General features: G+C 39.3%; 2 protein-coding genes across 2 annotated transcripts; one reads left to right on the top strand and one right to left on the bottom strand.

Annotated features, from left to right (window-relative positions):
- Positions 1 to 787: 787 nt before the first annotated feature.
- LOC131248160 (glycine cleavage system H protein, mitochondrial-like) lies at positions 788 to 4536 on the top strand. Its single transcript, XM_058248248.1, has 4 exons — positions 788 to 994; positions 2197 to 2285; positions 3335 to 3505; positions 4131 to 4536. Exons 1-4 carry the CDS (start codon positions 886 to 888, stop codon positions 4257 to 4259), a joined length of 498 nt encoding a protein of 165 aa, XP_058104231.1. The 5' UTR covers positions 788 to 885; the 3' UTR covers positions 4260 to 4536.
- A 2179-nt stretch (positions 4537 to 6715) lies between these two features.
- On the bottom strand, positions 6716 to 14431 carry LOC131248159 (ent-kaurenoic acid oxidase 2-like). Its single transcript, XM_058248247.1, has 8 exons — positions 14026 to 14431; positions 9854 to 10331; positions 9332 to 9595; positions 9146 to 9235; positions 8705 to 8783; positions 8504 to 8610; positions 8294 to 8415; positions 6716 to 7087 (listed from the first exon to the last, which is right to left on the bottom strand). Exons 1-8 carry the CDS (start codon positions 14256 to 14258, stop codon positions 6958 to 6960), a joined length of 1503 nt encoding a protein of 500 aa, XP_058104230.1. The 5' UTR covers positions 14259 to 14431; the 3' UTR covers positions 6716 to 6957.
- Positions 14432 to 27340: the final 12909 nt, after the last annotated feature.

Raw genomic sequence — 27340 nt, 5'->3', positions numbered from 1 at the left:
ATTCTGGCCCGACTTGCTTTGAGCTGACATATCAGGCTCATGGTCTGGGCCTAAAATAATTCCCCGTTAATTTGGAGCGGCACACCTAAGGATCTTACACAAGTGAGAAAGTGGGCCAGACATGGATCGAGTTCAGGAATCGGCTGGGTATAATCATCTCAGACCAAGCTGACTAGCCCGATCTGAGCTTGGCCTAGGTTTGGACCAGGCTCGGTCCACAAGATCTAGAGCTCATTGACAGCGCTATTGGTGGGCCGCACTTAATTCAACCCAATACTGGACGAGGTTAATTGAATTAACGCTCTCACATCTACGTTGAATCCAATAGCTGGTTGGGTTTTTCCTAACCGTCAATTTCTGTGGCACGTGTGGCCCACTTGATGAGTTGAGCTACCCGATTTTTGGGCGAGGGGATGAATGACACCAGGTTTTGTACATACATTCTAATGTAGTACGTTGGGGGTGTGGGAATCGGATCCAAACCATTGGTCTTATAGATTACACTCTAAATAATGGATCACGCCCACAAAAGAAAGAGATCAGGGCCTAACATGGGTGGCTAGGATCTTCTAGTATGGGGAATTTGGAAGCATGGTCAAGCCCGCGGTGGGTGACATGATAGTAAAGGTCGAGATCACAGAAGGTTGTGGGCCCCACCTGAAAAAGAGAAAACGAGCCGAGGATAGTGTGAGTTTCGTAGGAATGTGGATCTTAGAATATATAGGATGAGGCTTTCAATGTCCACCAATCATCCATCATCAATCCATCCACGAGAGAAACCAACACCAAATAACGACCTATCTTCCTTTGTACCACAAACTTCAAAACCACAAGAGAAGGGAAAAAGAAAAGAAAAGGAAAGAAAAGAAAAGAAAAAGGGAAATAATGTCACTGAGAATGTGGGCATCTTCAACCGCAAATGCACTTAGAATTGCTTCTGGATCCAAAGCCAGTCTTTCTCCGACGTTTTCCATCTCTAGATGCTTCTCTACTGGTTCTCTCTCTCTCTCTCTCTCTCTCTCTCTCTCTCTCTCATTTGGGTCTCTTTTCTTCTTCATTCAAATGCGTTTTTTTTAGTTTTTAGCTCTCTCATTTGGGTATCTTTTCTTCTTCATTCAAATGGGTTTTATTTAGTTTTGTGCTATTTGGGTGCTTTTGTTCTTCTTTAATAAGTTAATATGAGCGCGCTCTCTCTCTCTCTCTCTCTCTCTCTCTCTCTCTCTCTCTCTCTCTCTCTCTCTCATGATTCAAAAGGGTTTTCTTTAGCTATTTGATATGTGGATTGTTTGGTTCTGCTTTGAAGTTAATATAAGCTCTGCTCTCATGTTAAACAAGGCTACCATAGATATATTAACCTTAAGTTTCAGTGGCACGATTCTTGTCAGTTATGTACAATATCCATAGTGATCATCTAGTGGGCCCCACTGTCTATGGCCCATGGACTAAGAGTCCAGTTGGGCGGGCCTATCTAATGGCTTATTTTGAAGTTTAAAAAAAAAGAAAAAAAGACGGCCGCCTCATCGTAGGCTGATGCTCTTCCGATTGGAGTTGTATGTAGGATATGCTTCATTTTCGAGTCATGGCCCACATATGCTGGGGCCTGCTGGATGAGCGCTATGGATCTTGTACACATCTCAATAACATGTAGGGAGAGTTGTGTGCAATTAACATTCTTCCTTTGTCTAATGGCATTTTAGTTAATAGTAATAGAAATCTTGATCTCTAATACATAATAATGAGTTCATGTTTAAGTGATGTTAACTAAAATAAGATCAACTCATTTTTATCGCGAATGGTAGCTACGGATTTATCTCTAGATAGTGGGCCAGGCTGGCTCAGTCCCACCTAGCTCTGTGCTGGATTTGGTTTGGGCCTTGAGGTCAGCACGGCAGACCTGGGCATGATTCTTCATGCCTGTTTACTAGATGGGTAGGCATGGTTTTGAGTGTGCATAAAGACTTGGAAAGACAGCCCATCTTGGACTGGATTATTTGACGTAATGGCCTGGCCAAGCTTGCCGTGATGGTTTTAGCTAGCGGGCTGGGCTTGGGCTAGCCCAGGCCCATACAGACGCAGTTATTTTACAACCCCGTTCTAAGATAAATCACCCAAGTTAAATAGAAGAGATGTGTTCTGAGAATAGTGAATTGCAGTCATCCATCTATTCAATGGTTTTTTCTCTTCTTTTTTTGGCAGTTTTAGATGGGTTGAAGTATTGTTCCTCCCATGAATGGGTGAAGCATGAAGGCTCAGTGGCTACAGTTGGCATCACAGACCATGCTCAGGTACATAATATGAGTAGGCTCTTTCAGATTGGAGATGTATGTATAGCTGTAATATACCATAGATAGCTATATGAAAGGACTGATGATAATGATATTTGCCACAAACAAAATTTGAAACGTGGCATGAAAATTCATGATCCAGGCCATTCATCTGGTGGACTGCTACATGAATGGGACACGGTATAAAATTTTCACTCATCAGATTGCTTTAATAATCTGGTCAGTGACACATGGATGGTGGAAAGAAATGCTGGCAATGATCATGCTTGAATACTAAGGAAATCAAAACTTGACCATTTCCTCTTTATTCAGATTAACAATTGCAATTTGATTCAACAGTGTATCCAAACACATGCTATAAATCTGATTTGGATGTGCAAGTGAATTGAATTGAGAACATCCATTTTCATCAAGTAGATATGGCAAGAATTATGATGCTTGTTAGGGCATTTGGGCTCCTTGGAGAAGTATCCATCTGGAAATGGAATCTGTAAGTACAGCATAACTCCCGCATTTGGAAACTAATTTCAGAATTTGTGCTGTCTTTTTATCCTGGCGAGAGGCCGGCTTAAAAATTCGAGGAAATAGCACAGTAGAATTCCGGACAGTTCTTTCCCGTACCCAAACACATTTCCGGATCCCAATACCCAAACATGACCAACCAAATCTCTTTCTTGGGAATTTTGTTTCCTGTGAAAAAAAATCTTTAGGTTCTTTCAAATTCCAGGCAGCCAAACAATCACCTAGTATTTGAAAGAAGAAGTGGCCCTCAAACTGCAGTTACATTTATTTATAGTCCAACTCGTAATGCTTCTGCAATCTAGAGCCCAAAACTTAAATTTGAATGCTACGGAAATTACTAGGCTATTTCCTCTTTCTTCGGTTAATAGTTGCAATTTTTTTTTTTAATTTTTTTTTAAAATTTTAATAATGCATTCAAACACATGTTAGATATCTGGTTATGATGCCTTGAATGAGAAAGATCACATATTCTTAAATATGCAACCAATTTCCTAAAACCTATATTGATCTGTTGGATTGTCGGACAGCACCATCTTGGAGAGGTTGTGTTTGTGGAGCTGCCGGAAGCTGGTGGTTCGATTTCCAAAGGTGGCAGCTTCGGAGCCGTGGAGAGTGTGAAAGCAACCAGTGATGTTAACTCCCCTGTTTCAGGCGAGATTGTCGAGGTCAATACAAAGCTAAGTGAATCACCTGGTCTGGTAATTCCATTTCTCAGACCCCACGTTAAAAATTTTTACATTTCTGCCTCTCTGAAGTTGAGATAGGCTTTGAAAATGAAATCTCAAATTGATTGACATAGGTTTTATTTATTTATTTTTATTTATTTATTTATTTTTTATAAGGTTGTGTTTGGCTGCATAGCTGAATTGAATTGCAATACTTAAGTTCCATGAAGTGGCATGACCAAATGCAATTTACCTTCCCCAGTATTTGTATCAAGGAACTAAGATTCATTGAGGTTACACTACAATTAGGTTGAAAGGAATGTAATTGCAATTTGAGCAATACTTCCTCATTATGAATGCCAAGGAATGTAACTACGATTCCATTGTTTCCTTTCTATTGAACTAATTAACGCAATGCAATTCAGTAGTGCATCCAAACGCAGCCTAAAGAAAGACCATAGTACTGAGTCAACTCCAAATCATAATCCCATGATTTTGCAGAAAAGTGACCTAAATTTACTAAAAATTCTGAAAATCAATGAGCAAATCATTCAACTTTCTCTTCACGCAGCCCATTTGATCGGTCTTTTAATTTGGATCACGATTAGAATTTTTTATATTGCCTTGAAAAGATTTATTTTTCTTCTTCTTTGTTCAGATCAATTCAAGCCCATATGAGGAGGGATGGTTGATCAGGGTCCGTCCGAGCAGCCCATCAGAATTGGATTCCTTAATGGGTTCGAAGGAATATACGAAATTCTGCGAGGAGGAAGATGCTGCTCATTAGGCAGGAATATGTTCTAGAGGTTCTAGTCACACTAACTGGTTTTGGGCCTCTCCCTATGTTGAAAATCTCAGCCAATTGAGACTGTAAGGATTACTGAGTATTTCCTTGCTTAAATTAAAATGTCAGTCAATCCTTCTTTTCTTTTGTTTTTCTCAGTTACTGCCCTCCTCGCCCTCACTCCTTTTGTTTTGGATAGCAGAAGCTTCAAGTGTAATAAATAACTACTACAAATCTGTTCACCTTCATGTAATTAAAGTCACATCTCTCTCTCTCTCTCTCTCTCTCTCTCTCTCTCTCTCTCTCTCTCTCCATTTTTTTTGGATGTTGTTAAAGTCCCTTAATATACGTTGATACACCATCCTCTAACGGCTCTGGCTTTTAGAGCAAGTGGTTGTTTGACATGGTACCAGAGAGGAAGGTCTTGTGTTTGGATCCCGAGATCAACAAATATGCCTCGGTAATATATTTTCCCACGGGGGGCCAAGTCCGGCCTATATATGGTGTGAGTGTCCCTCCAGCTTTGTCCAGTATGTTCCCGTGCGGAGTTCCACCCCACACGTGCAGGAGAGTGCGGCTTGAGCTTTTAGAGCAAGTGGTTGTTTGACAGATGTCATTTACCTTGTTTTGTTTTAGTTTACTCTTTTATACATATTTTCAGACCTGGCCTAGCAGATCACCCAAACATTCATATGAGTTTGAAGAGGAAGCATAAAGAAAAATGCGAGGAAGTCTGTGTTTCAACTCAAGCATCTGAGGTAGATGTTCTACTAAGGTCCGCCATAACAAAAGCTACCTATTCAGAAATTGGGCTGAATGGCCCCTTGGCTCCACTACAAATGAACTTCCTCTAAAATACAAACTAAATTTAGGGAACAGTTGAAATCTGGCAAACGACACTGATTGGAGGGAGCATAGCCTGGAAATCAGACTGATTGGATGACCCCAGGTCCTAACCATCCAATTTGGGACCATCTATTGTGCAATTAAAATGAACATGATTAGGGGTCCTGATGCAAGGGGCATCTGGGTCAAGATTGTCACAACTGCTCATCTTTCTATGGCCTGTGGACCATTCACAATCCTAGAATCACTGGGGAATGCGAGTAAGACATCATATTCGATCCTGGTGTACGACAATAGGCTTAGAATGGCTGGCAATGATTCTATTTCCACCACATGGTGTCGCCTCTTTTTCACTCCCATTGCTTTGCTTTGGTGGTTTGCTTGAGCTCAAGGGTACTCAAAGATCAGTGATCATGCCAATACAATAGGCTTCCCTATCTCAATCTGGCCGCCCATACGTGGTTCACAAGGACCCGTATGGACTGCATCAGGTCCAAATTCAACATGTGAAATTGGATGCAAGGACCCATATGGACTGCATCAGGTCCAAATTCAACATGTGAAATTGGATGCTTATGATTGCCTATTTGTTCTTCTTCTTCTTCTTCTTCTTTTTTTTTCTATGCTCCATCTGCAATGCGTACCATGATTTGGTCAGTCTATATCTGTGTGCATGTATGCCATTTTATGGTGAATAAGTTTCAGCTTGAGCAAGGATAGAACTTGGACATATGAATTAATACCTCATACAAGCTTACTGAAATCCTCACTGTTCATGTAGGTTTGTACTAAATTCCTCTCCTATCAAAACAAAGCGTTGCATGTAATTTCTGCATTAAATTCTTACCATCCATGGTATCAAACAAGAGCTGGCCCACCTACAACATCTCAATCTCAACATTTTTTGTTGTATGACACAATAGTTTTGCTAAGGTGCAGTCTAGGGCATGACCATATTAGCATGCAAGTCATGTTGGTAATCATGTATTAGTGAATTCCCAACTATTTTGTACATTCAACTACTCAAGCATGACCTTTCATGCATAAAGAGTGCTTTGTGATTAGAGGTTTTCCTTGCAACTGCCCCTCTATAACCCTACCTTGCTTGCCGCCCTTTGGGCATACATGTAATGGTTGGGCCAGTAGTCAATACTGGGTGGAACATATGGGCATGTGAATGGTGTCAATGTGATCCTATGGCAGAGCTGGTCCGTAGAGTCCACGCCAAAGAATAAGGTTGATGTCTGGCGGGCAGTCTATCATAAAACCTTTGCCAATCTACAATTTGATAGCCAACCCTAAATTGTTGGGAGAAGATGAAGACGACAACCACAGCCACAACGATTCTGCAGGCACTTTTTACATTAAAGAAATTCTTTAAATATAGCATAAGTAGCCCTTAGTGGATAATTATATCTTCATTCATAAAACATCATATGTTGATTCTTCAAACCATAAACATAGAAATGCACACAGTTGCAGATAGATAGGTGCCTGCACTTGCTTTGTGACAGCTCTAATACGTTGTTCTTCTCTCCTCCATGCATCCATCATAATCTAGTTCTTCATTCTAACAAGACATAGACTCTATTTGGCGATACATGCACTGATGGTTCAAAAGGAAACACATATATAAACATACAAAATGTATATGTATGGAGTACATGTGTGCGCTTCTCTTATCACGATGTTAAAGCCAAGATCAGATGTCACTTGCAGGGTTTTCACTCAGACATCACATACCTATATTTATTCATCAATCAAAGAGATTCAGAAATCAGCCTATTGTAATTTCCATAGCAAGCAGTTGCGATGTGGGAGTCTATGCATTTAAAGTATAAGCAAAATGGAACTTTTACAATTGTTGGGATTTGTTTGTTAACATAGATGGCGGTGAGAGCTTTACTAATCTCGCAAGGCAATTGTCTGTCGGCCTTGTATGGGGTAGGTACCTAACTGGGCATTCTGGGTTAAGCCGCTTGAGCCTGCACACAGAAGAGTTAGATTCAAAGGTCGAATTAGCACAAACACGAATTAGATCATGGAATTGGTAAGTCTCATTGATCATTGATGAATTAAAAACGAACTTAACCCTGTCTAGTAGATGCCTAAAAATGAGTTCAACTCATTTTAGTTAATAGTAATTCTTTTTAGAAATTAAGATCTCTAATATATCATTACTACTAACTGAAACGAGATAAACTCAATTTTAGGCATGGGTGTGGATGCTTTGGATACGCTAGCAGTTTGGAAAAAAGCGGAATCACATTCTGCATTGCACATAATGGACCTTTTGCCCATCAAACCAGCCCCAAATAGCGAGTCGGCAAGGAACATAACTGTTTGGTCGAATGGCCATTGGGATCAATAGGAATTTAGTAACATCCAAACACACCCTTAGTTAGGAAACATTGTTTCCAAGAATGTTCTTGGCTTGTACACATTGGTAAATGATGTGCCCATTGCATGATTTGCAAATAGTTTGAAAATCCTCCATCATTTGGAAAATCACATTATAAACCATGTACAAAATTACAATTCCTTCTCGTAAGCAAAGAAACTTTGAATTATTTCCTCAGAACATCTGTGAAATGTTCATGTTTTTCTTAGACCAGTTCAGCTGAAATAAAACATGTACACAATCTCCCTGTGTATAAAAACACACACACACACACACACACATGTATATATGTAGAGAGAGATGTGTGTGTTCATCAGGAATGTACAAAACTGTGTACTCCATCATTATGTTTACTCTGTGTGGTAGATAGTATTTTGTAAAATGGTACATGATAAGTTATAGATATGGACCTGAATGGTATGAGACCCGATCTAAAGACCCAACCCATCCAAAATAGGATATCTTAGGTATTTCCATGTATGGGGCATAAACATTGTTAATAGGTTCGAATTAGGGTTACACTAGAAACTCTTGTTTCTTCTTCTGATTTTTGGGGCTAGAATATTGTTAGGGCTGTAATCCTTTTGAGAATTAGTTTTTTCAACAGGGGCTTATCTCATCTGTGGAGTAGGCACAACGTTGAACCATGTAAATTATTAGTATTTTCTGTGTTTGGTTTTCTTTATTGCATCAGTTCGTTTTCTTACACTCTACATGTACATGCAGAAATATGTACTCTAAAGAAAAAAAGCTAAGCTATGTACTCAAAAGAAAAGGCTGATGAACGCACTGATAACCGAGGAGAAAGTAGTGTAGGAAAACAGAGATCTCCATTTTGGCAAGATCATTCCCCGGGCATAACCTGCTTCCAGCTCCGAAGGGAATGAAACTACCTGCTTTCGGTGTATGTCCCTGCACGAATTTAAGCATATACAAGTATAATATCTCTAATTCTAAGTACATACATACATACATACATGCAAAATGTCACGTTACTTACATCCCATCTATCCGGATTAAACGCCTTCGCATCCTTATAAACTTCAGGATCCAAGTGAACACTGCGGAACCAGACCTGAACTTTCCAACCTTTAGGAATCACATAACCTGAGAAGAAAAACATAGATTGACACCAAGCTTTGGAACTGTAATGGTTTTCAATCAATAAGCGAACTGCCATTAATAGTAAGTAGAAACTGACCGTTGATGTTGACATCAGAAGTTGCCTCCCGGAAAACCACTAATGAGATGTTGATTACACGCAAAGTCTCATCGATCACCTACAAACCCAAAAGGAAATTCTTTTCATGGTTAATACAAATTCTCTAAGTTGCGATCCTCTCGTGCCTGCTGGTTGTGGGCCACGCCACATTGTGGCTCAACCCACCAGCGAAAAACAAACAACAACAACAGAAATGTTCTGAATAACATATTGAGGTTCATAACAAATATATAAAGATTGATCATACTGAAAATCTTCCACTGTCCATTGATTGTGGGCGGGAATCCCGATGCACATTCCTGCCTGCTTCTCAAAAAACTGTCTGAAATACATATTTGGAAGGCAGATGGGATTTTCCCCCACTGCTAATGGAGAGTTGGAGATGTTTGGTACACAAATGTAATGTAATCAGATGCAAACCTTGGAAAGATACTCCATTTGTCTGACTTCGTCGAATGTTAATCCCTTCTGCATGGGAGGTCTTTTCCTAATTATCTCTTCTTGCTCTGCCTAAAACCATGCAGCTGTGTTTGGATTAGGAACTCAAGGAAATTCAAAATCAAGGAATCCCAGGTCACCTGAACATTGAATGGATTATACTCCCACCTTGGCTTTTTCATAGAACTCGGGGTGCTCTTGTAAGAAGACGGTGGCCCACATTGTGATATGGCCAGAAGATTCATGGCCTGCGTTGAGATACATGATCAGAATATCGATGATCTCCTCGTCGTTCAATCTCCTACCACTGTCATCTTCAACCTCTATCAGAGCATCCATCATGTCTTTCTTCAGTTGAGGTACATTTCTCAATCTCTTCCCCCTTCTTTCAGTAACGGCAGATTGAAGAATCGCCACCAATTTCTTCCGAGCCTAGAATTTCAAGAAATTCACTGTCAGTTCCAACTATCCCATTCCACTCATCAGGTGGGCACACATGTAGAAAAGAAAATGACCAAGGTCCACATTCAGTGCAAATATCTGACCACCCAGATGGGCAGATAGGACTGATCTTTTAACCATGGCATCTACAAGCTGAGAACCACATGATGAGTGGCTTGGATCTTTACGCGGCAAGCTGTGATTTGAATATATAGAGAAATGTACATAAACCAACTGTCTGTAACTGACCTTGAGTGCTCTGTGGTATGCAAAACCAGGAAGATTGATTGCCATGGCTCTTACACCATAGTTCAGAGCTGTATATTCTCTTTCGAGAGCTTCTATCACCGGATCACCTTCCGAACTCAAGAATATGTATGTAATTATCCTGAAAGTAAGCCTTCTAACCTCAGTCAAGAATTCTATCTGATCCATCTTGGCCCATCTCTCTAAGGCGGACACCACAGCGCTTTCGATGAATTCAAGATACGTGCACAATGCTTCATGGCCATTGACTGGAGCTGCTGTTAGCCTGCGCAATCGCTTGTGTTCTTCGGGAGAAATGCCGATGAACGATTTCTTCCCAATAAGCTTCAATGTAGACTCTGGCCAACCAGACATGAAATGTTCTTCATCCATCAGGACTTGCTTGCAAGTTTCAGGTATTGTGACTATGATCGTTGGGCTCCCGAACATGAATGCCTTGTAAATTCCGGTCCGGTTGAATCTGCGGTCACGTAACAAGTGATCCACTTTAGATTGGAGGAAAAATGTACTACTTCATTTAGTTGCAACAGTCAGGGTAAGCCCAAACAAATGGCCCTGATCTTAACACTTAATTATATATAAATATATAAATCAAAATTTGTATTAATTATTTAAGAGAGTGATCATGTTGGTTCTTCGCTTTGTTTTTAATTATGCTTGTGTACTAGAATCGATACAGGCTCTATCCAAACTGATTAACTTTGATCCCAAGCACCAAAATAATTAGATATGTCCAATATAAACGCATATAACTAGATTATGAGAAGATTGGTTGCTTACTCAATCACTTGTAGAATTTGATAACGAATAGATGATAATTGGAGGGTGGGGTTCTTTATTCGAAGATGAGTTACTTTATGTCTTCTACAAGAAAAGACTTTCAAAATACCAGTGCAAATTAAATAAAAGAAAAAACTAACAATTGGCCACTAAGAGTAAATGATGTTGTTGATATTTTAAATCTGTCAATAATAGGGTCCATCGATGCCATGAACAGACTACTCGATGCCATCGAGCAGACGTCAATGTTATATGATATGGATGATTCAAATGTTATATTTGCTCTCATTATGAATGGGGGGGATCCGTCTACTTTTCAGGAGGCTCTTGACGATGCAGATCTCAAAAATTGGAAAGCAGTGATGAATGATGAGATGGACTTCTTGCACAAGAATGAAACGTGAGAGTTGGTAGAGCTTTTTGTCGGCTGTAAGGCGATCGGGTGCAAGTGAATCTTCAAGAATGAACATGATAGGTACAAGGTAAGATTGGTTACAAATGTATATACTCAGAGAGAATGTGTCAATTTCATTGAGATATCCGCATCTTTGGTGAAGCAAGTATCAATTGGATTCGTGTTGGTGCTAGTTACCTAATACGATCTCGAGCTGAAACAAATATATGTGAGGATTACCATACTTTACAGGAAATTATAAAAGCAGATTTACATGAAGCAACTTGAAGATTTTGAAACACAATAGGCAAATAATAAGGTTTGTAGGTTAAAGAGGTCATTGTACGACCTGAAATAGTCGCCTAAGCAGTGGTATAAAAAGTTTGATTCTTTTATAGTGAGTCAAAGGTTTATCAAGAGTGAATATGATCATTGCGTTTATTATAAGGCACTGAGTGATGAGAAATTCATTATCCTGGTTTTGTACTTCGATGACCTTATCGCCAGTCATATCATATTTAAAATCGATTTATTGAGGACTCAGTTATCAGGGACATTTGCGATGAAAGATCTAGGGGTTACAAAGAGGGTTATTGGCATTGATATACATAGAGACAGGAAAGGAAGTAGGCTTTGGTTACTTCAGACGGAATACCTTGAGAATGAATTGATCAATATGGGATGGACAAGGCAAAACTGGTTAGAATTCATCACAAGACTTATTTTAAGTTTTCTTCTGCACAATGTCTTGAAACAAATGAAAAACGTAGGTTATGTCTCGTGTGCCTTATTTGAGCGTAATTAGCAGCTTAATTTATGCAATGGTCTGTACAAGACTGGATATTTCACATGCGGTGGGTGTTGTTTGCAGATATATGTCTAACCCGGGAATCAACACTAGGAGACAGCGAAATGGTTACTTCAATATATTCAAGGTATGTAGGACTACGTCTTATCATGAGACAAGTTAGTAGGCTTTGTGGATTCTGATTATGCGGACAGTGTGGATAATAAAAGGTTGACTTTTGGTTGCTCATTTGTGCTAACGAGTGGAGCGATCAGTTGGATGTCGAACCTTTAGTCTATAGTGACTCTTTTCACGATCGAAGCTGAGTTTATGGTAATGACAAAAGCATCCAAAGAAAGTGTGACACCGAACACATGATCAATTTGGCTACTTCAAATCTTTAAGATCCACTTTATATTTCTCTTACAAATACCATATGTCACTCCCTTATTGACTTTCTCATAATTGCCAGAATTAGGATATAACAGAATCCGTTGCTCATTCCATTTATCACAATCAGGACATAACATGCATTTGGTGGACCTGCTTTGTTCGATCTCGGATGCCCATTAGATCAGCTCGATGAATGGAAATGATGAGCCGCAGGCTCTATGCACCATTCGTATGGGAGATATGGTCCGCTGATCAGCTGGGCCATACATGGATGTCAGCCGGCCCAAAATGTCGGCCAGTTCAGCGATCCTCATAGCATGATCCAGGGAAAAAGTGGGGTCCACAAATCTTCCTTAAATCAAGCCGTTTGGATTGTCATGTGGCCCAATTTTCTGGCCAGGCATATTCATAGTGAGGCCCATCTGATGAATGGCCCGGATTGCCACCTTCCACCCATAAAGAGGCCAGCTTTTCCAAGAGAATCATAACGACCGAAGGAAAGTCCATGACCGTTGATTCCATTCCACCAAGACTCGTTCCACAAAAATAAATAAACTACCTGAACTAAAAGGAAAAAAGGATGCGTGGGTTGATCAATGCCCATAAATCTCCCACCCTTCAACAACCGTGACTGGGAATCTTAAAACTCATCTCAAAATGAACTCTTGGAATTTCAAATTCGGAATTGCTTATATATTCCCGCCATCCGTCTTTATATCTTGTGTGTATTAGTGGAAGATAATGTAAGCAGGCGCACCAACTCTTAAGAAAGGGAAAATGTAAATAAACAAAAGGAAAAAGAAGAAGACAAAAGTAAAATATTCCTTTAAAAAATTATTAAAGCAACTTTTTTAAAAAATCAGTTTTACAAAAACGATTTTTTTAAGTGTTTAGTTAATTTGAGGATAATAAATCTATTGGAAGTTGGGTGGGGTTCCAACATATCAAAAGATGCCCATTTCCTAACCTCTTTTGATAAAAAGTAAAAATAAAAAAATAAAAAATAAAAAATAAAAAAATAAAATAAAAGCAAGGTTGACCATGTATTTTCTAGTGTTTGACCCAATCAGACTAAAGCAAGAAACTTAGGTGGGCCCTCTCAGAAATGATGCGGTTCAGATTGGTTTAAGATCCCTTATGTGGGCCCTACCATACAAGGCCCATGTTAAAAGCATACCAATCTGATAATCATAGCTATCATCTTTATACATATAAATGTTTTCCACCATCTATTTTAAAACCAAACTGATTGGATGGCTATAATTGCTTGTACGGTGTGGTCCATCTTTTAAAATAATTGTACTATACTACCCTTCAAAGTAAGCATGTTGGTAGGACAAAAAGGAAGGGTAGATGGGTCATTTAGAGGCATTTATAGTGCTTGGGTTAGTACAAGCACTATAGTTAGATGTCTTTGGCCACATCTAAATAAGTTATTGATTTCAGAAGATAAAATAGTTTTATGTAACAGGACTTGTGTCCTTTTCTGTTATGGAAAATTGAGCAATTTCGGGAATATAATAAGTAAAATAATGAAAGGAAAAAAGACGAATATAACCTTGTATTGAATATAATACATAGCTAAATTCCAGATACTGGTGCTAACCCCTCTGCATCTGAGCCATTGAAAATGACAAGAACCGTCTTTCCTACTCTGGGAACGACCGTGACATGTTTGATCCTGTTAAAATTCCTAAAATGCCCATATCACCAAAGATGACTGATGAAAAGGCCAAGAGGAGTTGGGGAAACAAAGCATAAGGAATGATGATGAAATAAGGAAAACTGAAAGATACCCACCTGGTAACAAAGCTGGAAATGAATGAATCTGGATCGCTTGATTTGAAAGCTTTAAGGAACGTCCACATGTTACCGATGATGGGCCAACCAAGATCACCTGGAGGGAGAGAAAACCGCCTTTCACCAAGTCTGGTTTCGTAATACCAGCCATTTAATCTCCTGAGCAAGGTGAGGAGGGTGGCAAGACCAGCTAGGAGAGAAGTGAAAACCACTAGGAGAAGAGCATGGTCCATGAGAGTGGTAGTTGGGGTGTAGGTGGAACAATGGAGATGTTCTCTGAGAGAGGAGAAGAAGGAAAAAAAAACACAAGTGCGAGTTGTATAAACAGGTGTTATATGTAATGTGTATTGTTCTCTTTTTCAAGTGTATTTATATTTGAGAGAGGAGGTAGAAGAAGATACATGCCGGCCTCGGGTCTTATTCCGTTTGTCGTTTTCCCAAAAGGCCCCGATTCTTTCCATGGCAATTTGTAGAAGATGTTGAATCCTCGAACTACATGCATGACCGCCTCTCTCTCTCTCTCTCTCTCTCTCTCTCTCTCTTATGCAACACCCTTGAAACAACAACCTCTACGGGGTCCACCACGTTGTATATGTAAAACACACTGTACATAAGGTGAGACTATTATTTGGGTCATAAATATAAAAGTTTTAGCATAATCTTGATTCTCTGCTGCCAATCTGATGCAATTCTCCTTTATTTAAATTGGGATGAGAGGTAAAAACTTGGGGGTAATGTAATAGACTATTATATGAGTTAATTATAATCAAATGCTTTCTAATAATTTATTACATAAGTTGATTGTAATTTCAAGAAGTTACTATACATATAAATGATAATCCTGATTAAAAACTCACATGGGCTACAACAATGGAAAAATTATAAAAATTACTGTCATAACTAATATGTTTGCATGGTGTTGGTCTTCTTGAGTTTTGTAACTAGCGCATTGAGAGCCACATGGATGGAACTTTCATGAGATTTACCTTGTCCATTAAGTACAATGTCTTCTTTTTTTCCCTTGTATTCTAAAAATTGTAATCGTCCGTGGCTTGGATTGGCCATTGTTGGAGTTGTGTTCTAAAAAGTTAATCTACACCATAATCCACTAGCAATGTGAATGTCATAGGGTTGATCTTAGTCATTGATTTTGATGATTGATAGTATTTTAGACTATATGGGCTATGTGAGAAGTAATTCCTCCGATCCTTGAGAACTTAAGATTAGACATGGTGATCATTGTTTGGAAAAAGTTTTGGTCAATAAATCTCAGTATCTTGATTAACCATGATCAACACATCTATGAATATTATTTTTTGAGATGTTTGGTCATCATGTTTGAGGGGACTAACAAGTATATAATGATAAAAAGTCTTTATCATCCAGAATCGACTAGATGTCATTTGTGCCTTTGCCCTTACTCCCACAGGAGTGTATGTGTATCATGGATAAATGATATTGATATTGGATCTTTGGATACTTGCATTAGTGGATTGAAATTCAAGTCAATAGTTTGAGGACCTATTAGCTTGGATTATGATCATATGATAAAAATTTAATAATGTATGAGAGTTAATCAATCATTTAACTTGAGAATGTGTAATGGTTGTGATCTTGATTATGCAGCTTTAGTTCACTTTATGAAGCTTCTTAACGGCCAATGACAGTGAGTAATGGTAGGTTTGTTCATTAGTATTAATCCAATTTTGTAAAGGCCAACATGAGGTACATGGTAGGTTTGTTCATTAGTATTAATCCAATTTTGTAAAGGCCAACATGAGGTACACTAAATTTACCTAAGAACTTATTTATGGCTTAGATTTTATTAAATTAGATATTCAACAAGTAATTTTTATTTCTTTTTCATTGGGTACAATATTTATAAGAAATTTTAATCGGTAAAATTTTATTTTAATCATTAAAACTATTATGATCACATTTGATAATAACTCATTGGCCAAGATTTGATGATCAACCACTTGACCGGTATGAGATCTAGATAAATGATATATGGCCTAGATAGTGGAATGATTGGATCATAGGTATACATATGTATGAGGTATTATATGGACTTTCTTGAAGGTATATCAATGTTTATTGAGTAATGGAGCACCACACCAGTATACACATTTAAACCAGAATACTGGCATATAAATTGAGAGAAAGAGATCCCTTCTTCTTCCATTAAACATGTGAGCATGTGGACCACCTACCTCTTTCTTGATGAGATCAGCATAGACTTACCATGAAAAACAAAACAACAAAAAAACGACTCCTTGATCTCAATTTCAACAAGGTAAGATTTAACTTTGATCTTAGAACTTTGGACTTATTGTTATAGATTCCCGTGCATTAGATTGATGTAGATTTTAAATAAATAATTAAAAAAAAAAAACTTTCACCTTTGTTGCTTTTATTTATTTATTTATTTTTGAAAGATCAATCCAACAAACACAAATTTTGGGAAAAGTTGGGATGGCACGCTTACCATTGTTTTTGTGTAGGCCCTCCTTGGTATCTTTTGACATTTAATCCATTCATCTGATGTGTCTCACCAGAAAGAAGGAATTGCCCAAAAACCATAGTATCCTAAAAACTTACTTGTAAGTAATAATACATGAATTTAGATGTTTTTAGGTATGAATTTTTGATGTGTTTCGCTTGAGTGTTCGATCAATCTGATTTTTTGGATCGAGGTTAAACAAGGGGTGATGCACCTGATGGACGGTGAAGATTACATGCATGTCAAGTGGTTTCGCTACATTAGGGAAAGTAACCGTGTAGGTACTTACGCCAGCCAGGTACTCGAGACTTTTCCGGTACCAATCGCTAAGCGCGTTCAAGGTAGTGCTAGTGTACTTTCGTTTTTGCTACTCTGCCTTACACTTGGCAATGAAGGATAAGTGTACTAGATCAGAGCCGATCATCAGGTGATCCAAACTTTTTTTTTATGTCTATTCTAAAAAATTTGATCGGTTGGATGATCAAGTAGTCACAGGTATACATGGAATGTGGACCGTTGGTGTTTTCTCTCAACGTTCGTTTGATTGTATTGTGCAGTTTCGGCCACCTGATGGTCATAAAGGCCTAGGGCGGTGCATGGGTCGGAAGATGAGCGGCTTTGATGTTTTACACGCGTGTCTGGTTCTACATATGATGCGACTGGCAAAAGAAGTGTACTCGCTCGAGTGCATTTTGTGCTGGTTTATGAATTACAAGGCTTCCTTGTCAGCAAACCTACAGTTTGATTACTCATTGTTCTGGGCCGATCGTTTGATGATCTGAACCGTTGATATGATGGGTCCCACCATATTACGCCTCTAAAATCCAATTAATTGTAAGATCCTATATCCATCCATTGAATTTTGACCGCTTATGTGTTGTCTCTAAACCATCTATTTACTGCCACCAATAGAAGGGTTATGATTTTCCAATTATGAACATTTCCTGGAAATCCCTCATCTACAGTGAGAACCATCAAATCAACGGCTTGGATCATAAGTGAGGACCATCAAATCAACAGCTGGGATCATAAACAAACTGTCGGTTGGCCAGCGTATACACCAAACGAGTGGTGGGGGGCACATATGTAGGGCCCTGATTTAGTGGCTGGTGCAAAACATGTCCATAAGCAATCACGTACGTCGCACTCCTTTAAGAAAACTCATCGTTTGTGTTCCCTAAAGAGCTTACATGGAGATAGTTTCATGGCCCATGCCATGCGTGCATGTGGTTTTCTACTCTACCTTGTTTTGTCCCTAAGATCAGATCATTGTAATGGAGCCGATTTTTAGAGCCCCACGTGTCACAAGATAACCCTACAGAATATATCTGTCCATCTGATTGTGGCTGCATTCGGGTTTGGTGGTCCACATCCTTAAATCGGTCCAACTCCTATTCTTGGGCTCAGAGTAACAGGTTAATGCGTCTTTTTTTAATTCGTGTCCCGTATTGGAAAGTGGGGTTGAAATGTGGTTTATATAGTATCTTTCCTATATAAATATTATTTAAAAGGGTGATTGATTTTTGGAAAGATTTTTGTAAATGGGTGTAAAATGTTGATAATGAATGCTGATGCAGAAATTTGGTTCGCTTTTCCAAGCCCTTCATGTAGTCAGGCAGGGGATCCGGGTCTGGTCAAATTATGGAGTTTTTAACTTGAGAATGTACGTATCTTTCACTATCAGAGGCTCTTCTATTTATAGTTTAGAAGAGGCAGTGGTATAGGATGGGTCTCCTTATTTAGCAAGATATCTTATAGTAGGATCTCAATCCTATTATGAGTCGTAAGGATTGCCCTAAATTCTTGGCTAAGATCTCCGACGGATTCGTATCGCAATAGGCTTTCTAGATATTTAGCTAGGATCTTGGGCAAATGCGGTTGAAATCAAGTTGGACCATAATAGGAGACGGGATATGCTGACCTGAAATATGCTGGCCTAGGACGTAGCGACCTGGGACATGCTGACCTTGGATATGCCGACCTGTCTGCTTAGTCAAGCAGTTGGGTTCTTTTTGTTGAGGTCCGTGGTTCTTCCGACCTGTTAGCGGGACGTTGAGCTTGACCTCATCCTCTACTAAACTTCGGAGCTAGAGGTCGGGTCTAAAGTTTCTGTTATTATCTGGTTCGGTTAAGCGCATAAGGTTCCGACCTGATTTCTTTTTATTGGTGGGTCCATTTTTCTCATAAAAAATTACTATTAACACCTCTTTGTAAGAGAGGAATAAAAAGTGAGAATTTTGGCCTAAGATTTTAGGGCATGAGCTTAAATTGAGGTAGATACAATAGCTAAGTATCTCCATGGGGCTCATAGTGATGTTTATTTGGCATCTAGTTAAGCGCATTTAATTTCCATTGTAATTTGTGGTGTGGTTTACTTTAGTGTAGGATCTACCTCATTTTTAGGGTCATGCCCTAAAATGAGCTAGAAGAATAGATGAACGGTATGGATAAAACATATACATTACGGTAAGCCGCACAAATTTGGCCTACTCTTCATTTTCCGCTTCAATTTTAGAGTCCAAACAAGCTGGTTGTCATCCTCAATCATTTAGGTTGTTGCTGTAATTACAGGAGTAACTAATGATGATTTATTTACAAGTAACTACACTAATAATTGAGAAATTAAATAGGCCCTTAAGATTTTACTAAGTAAATATTAGTCCAGCAAGGTACGAAGCACATAACGCACATGTGGGTAGTGGACTGCTCAGGCATATTGTAGCTCACGTAGCACCTCATGACAGTCAGGCAAAGCTATTGGGCTTTCATTGTAATTCAACTTTTCTAGATTGACCGATCCGTTGGAACTCAAGCTTGATGAGGTAGATGAAAGGTGAAGCCCACGTGAACACTTGAAAGGTACTTTGACCCAAAAGCTTCTTTCAATCATACCATCAGAACTATGCATTTTATTAGTTGCACATTTCATCTCTTTCTATAAGAATTAGAGAGATAAAATACATATATAGTTAATTTCTTTTTATAAGAATTTAAAAGAGATACATGCTTAAAACATTTCAACTTTCATCTTTTCTTTTCTTTTTTTCCTTGTTTTGAGCATTTGAAGCTAAGATCAAGGTATTGTCTTAATCGGGTAAATCCTAAGGTCAATGTGATTGAATTCTTGCACAATTGGAAAGCTTTGACAATGTTCAAAAAACATACAGTAGTATATGCCTTCAAACCATTTTCAATACCATGCAACTATATGGACATTTTTCATTAGGGGTGTACATCAAGTCGAATCGAGTCGAACTGGCCTCAGCTCACCTCAGCTCGGCCACTAGCTGACCTCAGCTTGAACTCAGCTCGGCTTGGTCCTCGAGCCTGATTGGCCGGCTCGGCCCGGTTTGGTCAGCAGCTCGGGCCAGTTCAAGCCGAGTTCGAGCCAAGATCGAGCCGAGTTCGCCATTGAGTATTTCCACAAACACCTGGACTGTACCTTCGAAATCCCACTATTTATAAAACAGAAGCAATGGTTTTACAAATATTTTATCAAACACCTTCTAAGCAACATAAAAAACAAGAAAAAAAAACAGGGTATTTGTTTCATGTATATACCTACCTTGCCACCAGCCACATTTCGTTGAGTCATTTCATCAAACACTTGGTGAGCAACATCAATAGCAAAGTAACCGAGTCACCGAACTGGTTCGATTCGAGCCGGATTCGATTTGAGTCAAGTCGAGTTGGGGCCAGCTCAAACTCATTTTTGAGCTAAAAAAACCAGCTCAACTCGGCTCGAACTCGGCTACGAACCGAGTCAAATAGAGCTTTTTCAAGTTGAGTCGAGCGAGCTAACCGAGCTAGCTCGGTTCGTGTACACCCCTATTTTTCATATTTTATTTTCTACAAATATGTGGTGGCTTGGCTGACTTAGACCAAGCCATGACTCACTTAAGCTCAAATGGTTTAGTCAGCCACGAGTCTTGAATACCTGGTTGCAACCTTGAGCTAAAGGATTTATTCTTTGGCCAAGGAAGAAGATGAATCCAAAGTGTAGCTAAGGAATGCAAGGGAACTATGATCATTTGATGACTTGGCCCATGATCATGTGGTCTATTGTTGCAGATTTTTATTTTTTTTACCTTCTTTGAATTGACCATCTAGTCACTAAAAGAATTCAATTTACTAGTATTCATGAGCGCTTGACACTTCTAATAAATTAATAGAAAAAGTAGGTAATTATTGAAATAAAAATAAGTCAATATAAAAGCAATTACAAGGACAGCAGACAATAATGCTAATCTACCCTCAAGCAATAAAGAACATGTCATCTTGTACATCCCACAGCTGACTTTTGCAGTAGTAGGTGATTGTTATGGTTGGTCCTTTACCCACACTATATGTTTGGACTAAAGGATTTTGGTTGCATGAAACCCGAAGTTACATGAATCCCTTGTGATCCTTATTTTTGTAGGGCTAGTTGAAATTTCTATGTTATATCCTCTCTATCTATACATTTCACTAACCCATGTTAGTGCCTGATCTAAAAATCAGGAAAATTCAAAACTCAAGTAGGCTTCACCACAAGAAATAGTAGGGATTGAATGCCCACCACTGAAACCTTTTTGGGGCCATATAAGTTTTCGAAGAGGCTGATATTTGTGTTGTCGCTTCACCCTCATGAGATCCACCTTATGAATGGAGTCTATGGCATACAAACATCACAATGGGCTCTGAGAAGGTTTCATTAGTAGGCATTTCCATCCCCACTCATGTCCAAAAATGAACTAACAGAGAGTGGAGTGAAAGTGGGCCCACAAAGCTTACGGTTAAGAGGGAATTCTTAGGGTTACAGGCAAATCAAGCCTGCTCTTTTAGTACCAAGGACACGTTTTAAGAATTATGGTACACTTGTCTCAGGTTGTACAGGCGGGGTGGATGGTGTAGCACTGTAGCCATCCAAGCCATTGACATGATGGGACTGGCTTTGGTCAGATCAGATCATGTCCCCAATAATTTCCTTTAAAGGAACCTGTAAACAGGCAACTAAGAAAGGACATAGGGTTCAAACACGTACATCGAAAGTCGACAGAGTGCATGGCAGTGAGGGTGCGTTTCCACATTGATGTTTAGGTTCGACCCCAGCTTACCTATGATAAAGCAAATACATAAAGAAAAACATACAAGAATGGTTCATATTCAACTAAAAATGGCCAAACATAGTATCAGTAAAATCTTCTGTTCTGGGTCTGTTTTTGGACATGTCCTGTCAATGTTGGGCCTGTCAAATCAACTATTAGGGTCGGCAACTTGGAACTTCCTGCCGTGGGAAGCTCGGTGGGGCCCAAAATTCTGCATAACTGAAAACAATGAGGATCGAACAACTACCCTTGAAATATTCACGGGCCACAAAGTTTCACATCAAGCTAATATTTGTATTTTTCAATTCATCCTTCCTAACGAATATTATGGATGACATATAAACATCTCCTTGGACAAAGGAAGGTTTCAATAGTAGGCATTTTCTATCCACCTTATCCTGTCAGGCTGCCCACCTGAGTTTTGGGTCTTCCTCATTAATTTTATGTAGAACTGTACATGAGTTAAGTTAGCTCGGCCAGCTTACTTGGCTCAACTCAGAAAAGATCGACTTGCCTCAGTTCGAAGTTGGATTCGAACTGAGTCGAGCTGGTTCTTGGAGCTCGAAAAAATTTCAAGCTGAGTTCGAGCTTGCCCAAGCTTGACTCGACTTGGATAGAACCTCAACTCGAATCGACTCGGATCAAATCAGCTCGGTGACTCAGTTATTTTGATATAGATGTTGTTCGCCGGAGTGTTTGATAAAATGACTCAATGAAGTGTTATTTCAGGGTGCATATATTATCCACGGGATCAGTTGGTGGCGAGGAAGAAATGGGTACAAAACAAATCATTACAAAAAAGAAAAAATACATCATAAAACTACCCTCATCTTGATTTTGATTCTGCTCACCTAAGTGTTTGATGAAATACTTGTAAAGAGTTATTATTGTTTTGCACTATGTGAGAAATCGAAGTTGTATTATATGTGTTTGAGAAAATGTCACACAAGCTCGAACTCAACTCGAACTAGCCCAAGCTGCTCACCAAACCAAGCCGAGTTGGAGCTGGGGTTAGCTACTAGCCGGGACGAGCTGAGCTGTGCCAAGCTCAACTCAGTTCAACGCATGCACAGCTTGAATTTTAAGTCCCATTTCCAAACATTACATGGAAAAATGGATGAACGGGTGGATATTTCACAAACATCACGGTGGGCACCACCTAGCTTCCCATCGCAGGAGTCTTTGCCAAAGGCTCTCAGAGGCAATCCACATCCGGTTACCCTAGGTGCCCCACCCAAATTTCTCAATGCTCAACCCTAAACAGATATAACCCAACCCAAATCCATGTGATTATTCCCAATCTGATCTGAACCGACCTGAATTTGTTGAATCCATGGACGGGCTGATTCTTGCACAGGCTAGTTGTCGTAATCGGGTCCTTTAGCCACGCTACCTGTTTGGATTTGTAACAAGCACCCAAAAGGGAATAGTATTTCTTAGGAAATCTTATTTTCAAAAATTGCTAAAAAGTAAATATAGTTTTCCCTGTTTTCACAATAATTTTTTAAAAAAAATTGGACCTATTTTTAAATTTTTTGTTTGGCAAAAGAAATTCCTAATAGTTATTTTAACATGTCACCTTAGTACTTCTAACACTAAGGGAATGCTACAAAAGGAATAGCTACATATATGTCACACCCAACATATGTGGGACACTTGAAAATAAATAATAGCACGTGTTACATGTGAGGTGCTTGAAGTTGTAGGTGATACATTTGACATAAGAGATATATTTGCACATTTGATATGTAGGCACTTAAAGTTAGAGGGTAGTACTTGGAATTTTCGTGTTATATCCTCTTTGTCCATCCGTTTCACCAACCCATGTTAGTGCATGATATAAAAAATTAGGCTAGTTCAAAACTCAAGTGGACCATTTTAAGATGTGGAGCCACATCTGGGACCGTTCTCGACCGGTCGTAGGGTCCGGCTCGATTCAAAGTCCAGCGAGCACTGTTTTTTGATCCCGAGGTATTTGACCGGTCGTGGCCCATTCACGACCGGTCGTGGGGTCCTCTTGACCGGGTTACGCAGATTCATTCCGCAATTTTGCGCCGATTTCGTGTCGCAAGTTCTTTCGCAACTGGGATGCAGAAAGGGGAGTTTCCAAAACTATAAACAGGAATTCCTAGGGTTTTTCATACAGAGAAAAAAGCAAGGAAAAATTATTCTAAGGTGTGGGCAAATGGTTTTTTATGTACTTCTAAGGGAGAGGTTAGTATATTGCTTTATAATTTTCGTTCTTCATAGTGGAAGTTTACATCCATAGTTTTTTATCCTAGTTTGGAGTTTTTCCACGTATATCTTGTTTTGTGGCTTGTTTTGAATGCTTTGATCTATTTCTAGTTTATATTTATTCCTGTTTATTATTTGTGGGTGAGGCCTAAGATTGGATCTAAGCTCATTGCGTTGTTGGCGTGCTGCGCAATAGACCACACCATAAGGTTCAATAGAGATTAAATGGCCACCATTAAAACCTTCTTAAAGCCATATAAGTTTTTGATCTGTCGGATATTTATGTTGTCTCTTCATACCCATGAGAACCATCTTATGAAAGGGACTTTATGGCATACAAACATCATAGTGGCCTAGTGGGCCCTCAGAAGATTGCAATGGTGGGTGTTTCCATCCCCATTATTTCATATGATGTGGTCTACTTGAGTTTTGGATCTGCCTTATGTTGGGGCTCATGTCTTAAAACTAGAGGGAGGAATGGATGGGCAGAGTAGATATGACATAGACATCAAAGTGGGTTCCACAGAGAATAGGGCAGGCAGGTCAGGTCCGCTCTATTTTACCAAGGACAAGTAAGAATATGTTTATAGTACACTTGTGTCCTCAGTTTGTGCAGGGTGTATTGTGTAGAACTGTAGCAATCCAAACCATTGACATGATTAGACCCTTCTTTGGCCAGATCAGATCATGTCCCCAATATAGTCTCCTTGAAAGTAACCTGTAAACAGACAATGAAGAAAGGACAGGGCTCGACCCGTGCCTTAACAGTCGACAGAGTGCATGCCAGTCAGTGTATGTTTCTACCTACCTATAAAAAAACAAATATATAAAGGATGGAAATACAAGAATGGTCCACATTCAACTAAAAATGACCAAATATCAGATAAATAAAATCTTCCAATCGGTGTCAGATTTTGGCCATATGACCTATCAGTGTTGGGCCTGTCAAATCAACCGTTTGGATATTTAAACCATGGCCCCCCCACCCCTAAATAACCAAATACAAACATGTGGAGAATACGAACCCAATTTGGACTCCATGTGCTAGCGGTGCAACTAAGGTGGGTTGGGTTGGGTTCGAGTCCTTACCTCAATGGTAGACTCGGAGGAGTTTCAACACGAAGTCTTGGGTTTTGATACCCATAGGTGGTGAAATCGGACTACGGCGTTCGTGGGTGTGTGTCCAGTGATTGCGTAAAAATAATTTATTTATTTATTTTTAATTTTTTTAAAAGGTGGGTTTGGTTGGGTTGGGTTGAGGATCAATCGAAGCCCAACCCAACCCTCAATTGGACCTGACTCTAATTCCAACCCATGGTGCCTAACTCTAATTCAATTTCAATTCTTCTATACTCAACTTAAAGAGATCCAACTCAACCTAAACCAAATACATGTGAATATTTCCAACCTGACCTAACCTTAACTTGAATTTGCTCAACTTGAGTCTGACTCAATTTCAAACTGGGTTAGAGATTTCCAACCCCAACCCAACTAGATCTGAACTGGGATTGGGTCAGTCAGGTCTAGGTTAACCTGAAACCAAGTTGCAGCCTTAGAAAAAGCCCACTGAGAATGATGTCTTTTACATTTCCAATAAATGAGTAAAGGAAGATACGGTGAGCTTAAAAGTCCTGCTTAAAATAAAATGGAGCACTATGTAGTTTGAGAAGTGGCCCAACTATCTTTGAAGGCCGAGGCACTTTTTTTTTTTTTTTGTCAGCGTCAATGTCTCCACATTAATCAGATAGGATTTTGCTAGCGCATGTCATTGAAATTTAGTGGAATGCTCAAACAAGAGACAGGAATGACAACCCACCAAACTCATGGGACATTTGATTTAATGCCTCCCACATATCTTCTCCTCTTAAAGCCTTCACAACCATACAAAGAATGTTTAATTTTATTTATTTTTTTATTTTTATTTTTATTTTGACATCAGGGTGATTGCCTGCCGAATGCTCGTGGAAAGACTAGATCATGCGCAAATGTGCCAGCTTGGATTCCATGTTGGCTGTAAAATTTTAATGTAGGATGTGGATAGGATCCTACCGTAGATCCAACCTCGATGTATGCATTGTATATCCATGGTGTCCATCTATTTTGCCAAATTATTTTAGGGTGTTGTCCCAAAAATGAAGCACATACAAATTTCAGGTGGACCATATCATAGGAAATTATTAACTATTAAATACCTTTTGTGGGCCATAAAAGTTTTGGATCATGCTGATATTTATTTATTTTTTCCTTACATTGAAGTCTATGTGACCTTACCAACAGGTTATATTGCCAATAAACATTACACATGATGGTCGAACCTAGTAAGTATTTAATGGTAGGCCTTGAATGACCAGTGTATGTTGTGTTGTGTGGTTCACATGACCATTGTCTATCCTGTGGTTCACCTGATAGTGGCATGGATATACAATGCATACATCAAGGTGGGTCCTATAGTCAGGGTCCCACCCACGTAGTTGTTCAGATGGCATCGATATACAATGCATACATCAAGGTGGGTCCTACGATCGGGTCCCACCCACATCACTGTTTCAGATTTCAACAACGTGGCACTCTTTGTTGACACACATATGCCGAATGATCCAATCTAACTATGGATATCCAAAGCTCAAGTGGACCACACCACAAGAAAATTAGGGATAATAATGTGCATTGTTGGAACCTTCCAAGAAGGCATTCAATTCCTTCACGGGCACTCAATCTCTCTGAGACATCACAGAACCTGTCTGCCACTGAGCAATAAAGCGGGAACCACTTTGGTTTTTAAACTGTGGATATGCTTTTATTTTGATACCATGCTCCAAGATGAGCTGAAAAAGTTTATAAACCACGTTGATAAGGCATATATATTACAGTGGGCCCTACAGAATTTGCTCAGGCATGTATTGTGCATGCCCTGCACCTTGATAAGTTATAACTCTTCTAGTTGCATTGGGTCACTTGGAGTAGTCTAAATTCAACCACGCGGGTGTAGTACATATTTCATGGACCACCATGCAAAAATCACAACAATTGAATTATCAATACATCCATAAGTTGTTTTTCTTTTACAACCATCGAAGCCATCCATTATCCAAGTTATGGATGGGATGGTTAAGATTGCATGATAAAAGTGATTCTTGAGAAAAATAAGCAAACGTGAGGGCTATCAATAGAGCTGGGCATCGGTCCGAGTCGGATCGAATTGGGTCGAACTCGATCCGATCCAAAATCTCAATGGCCTGACCCAAACTCTATCCGATCCGGGATCGAGTCTGGGTCACCTAACTTGAACCGATCTGAAATGTACATGGCCTGATCCGATTTGAGTCCGACTCGATCAAGAAAACCGAGTCGGATCAGATTGGGCACGATTCGGATCGGTCCAGATTTAAATTTTTTCCTAGTGATCATTGTTGTGAGACCAATCGTTTCAACGGATTGGATGATGTATATAGATGACATGTTGGCTATTTGTAGTCAATGGAGGGTAGCT

The sequence above is a fragment of the Magnolia sinica genome, chromosome 6 (genome assembly GCF_029962835.1).
Source record: "Magnolia sinica isolate HGM2019 chromosome 6, MsV1, whole genome shotgun sequence".
NCBI classification, from domain to species: domain Eukaryota; kingdom Viridiplantae; phylum Streptophyta; class Magnoliopsida; order Magnoliales; family Magnoliaceae; genus Magnolia; species Magnolia sinica.
Note: the sequence above shows the minus strand (reverse complement) of the source record. Positions and strands in the feature narration are given on the sequence as shown.

Coding starts and splice junctions, on each gene's coding strand:
- LOC131248160 (XM_058248248.1), top strand. CDS start 886: ATGTCACTGAGAATGTGGGCATCTTCAACCGCAAATGCACTTAGAATT. Junction 995..2,196: donor CTCTAGATGCTTCTCTACTG/GTTCTCTCTCTC, acceptor TTTTTTTGGCAG/TTTTAGATGGGTTGAAGTAT. Junction 3,506..4,130: donor TAAGTGAATCACCTGGTCTG/GTAATTCCATTT, acceptor TTCTTTGTTCAG/ATCAATTCAAGCCCATATGA.
- LOC131248159 (XM_058248247.1), bottom strand. CDS start 14,258: ATGGACCATGCTCTTCTCCTAGTGGTTTTCACTTCTCTCCTAGCTGGT. Junction 8,784..9,145: donor AAATGGAGTATCTTTCCAAG/GTTTGCATCTGA, acceptor TTGGGTTTGTAG/GTGATCGATGAGACTTTGCG. Junction 7,088..8,293: donor TACTTTCTCCTCGGTTATCA/GTGCGTTCATCA, acceptor TTCTGTGTGCAG/GCTCAAGCGGCTTAACCCAG.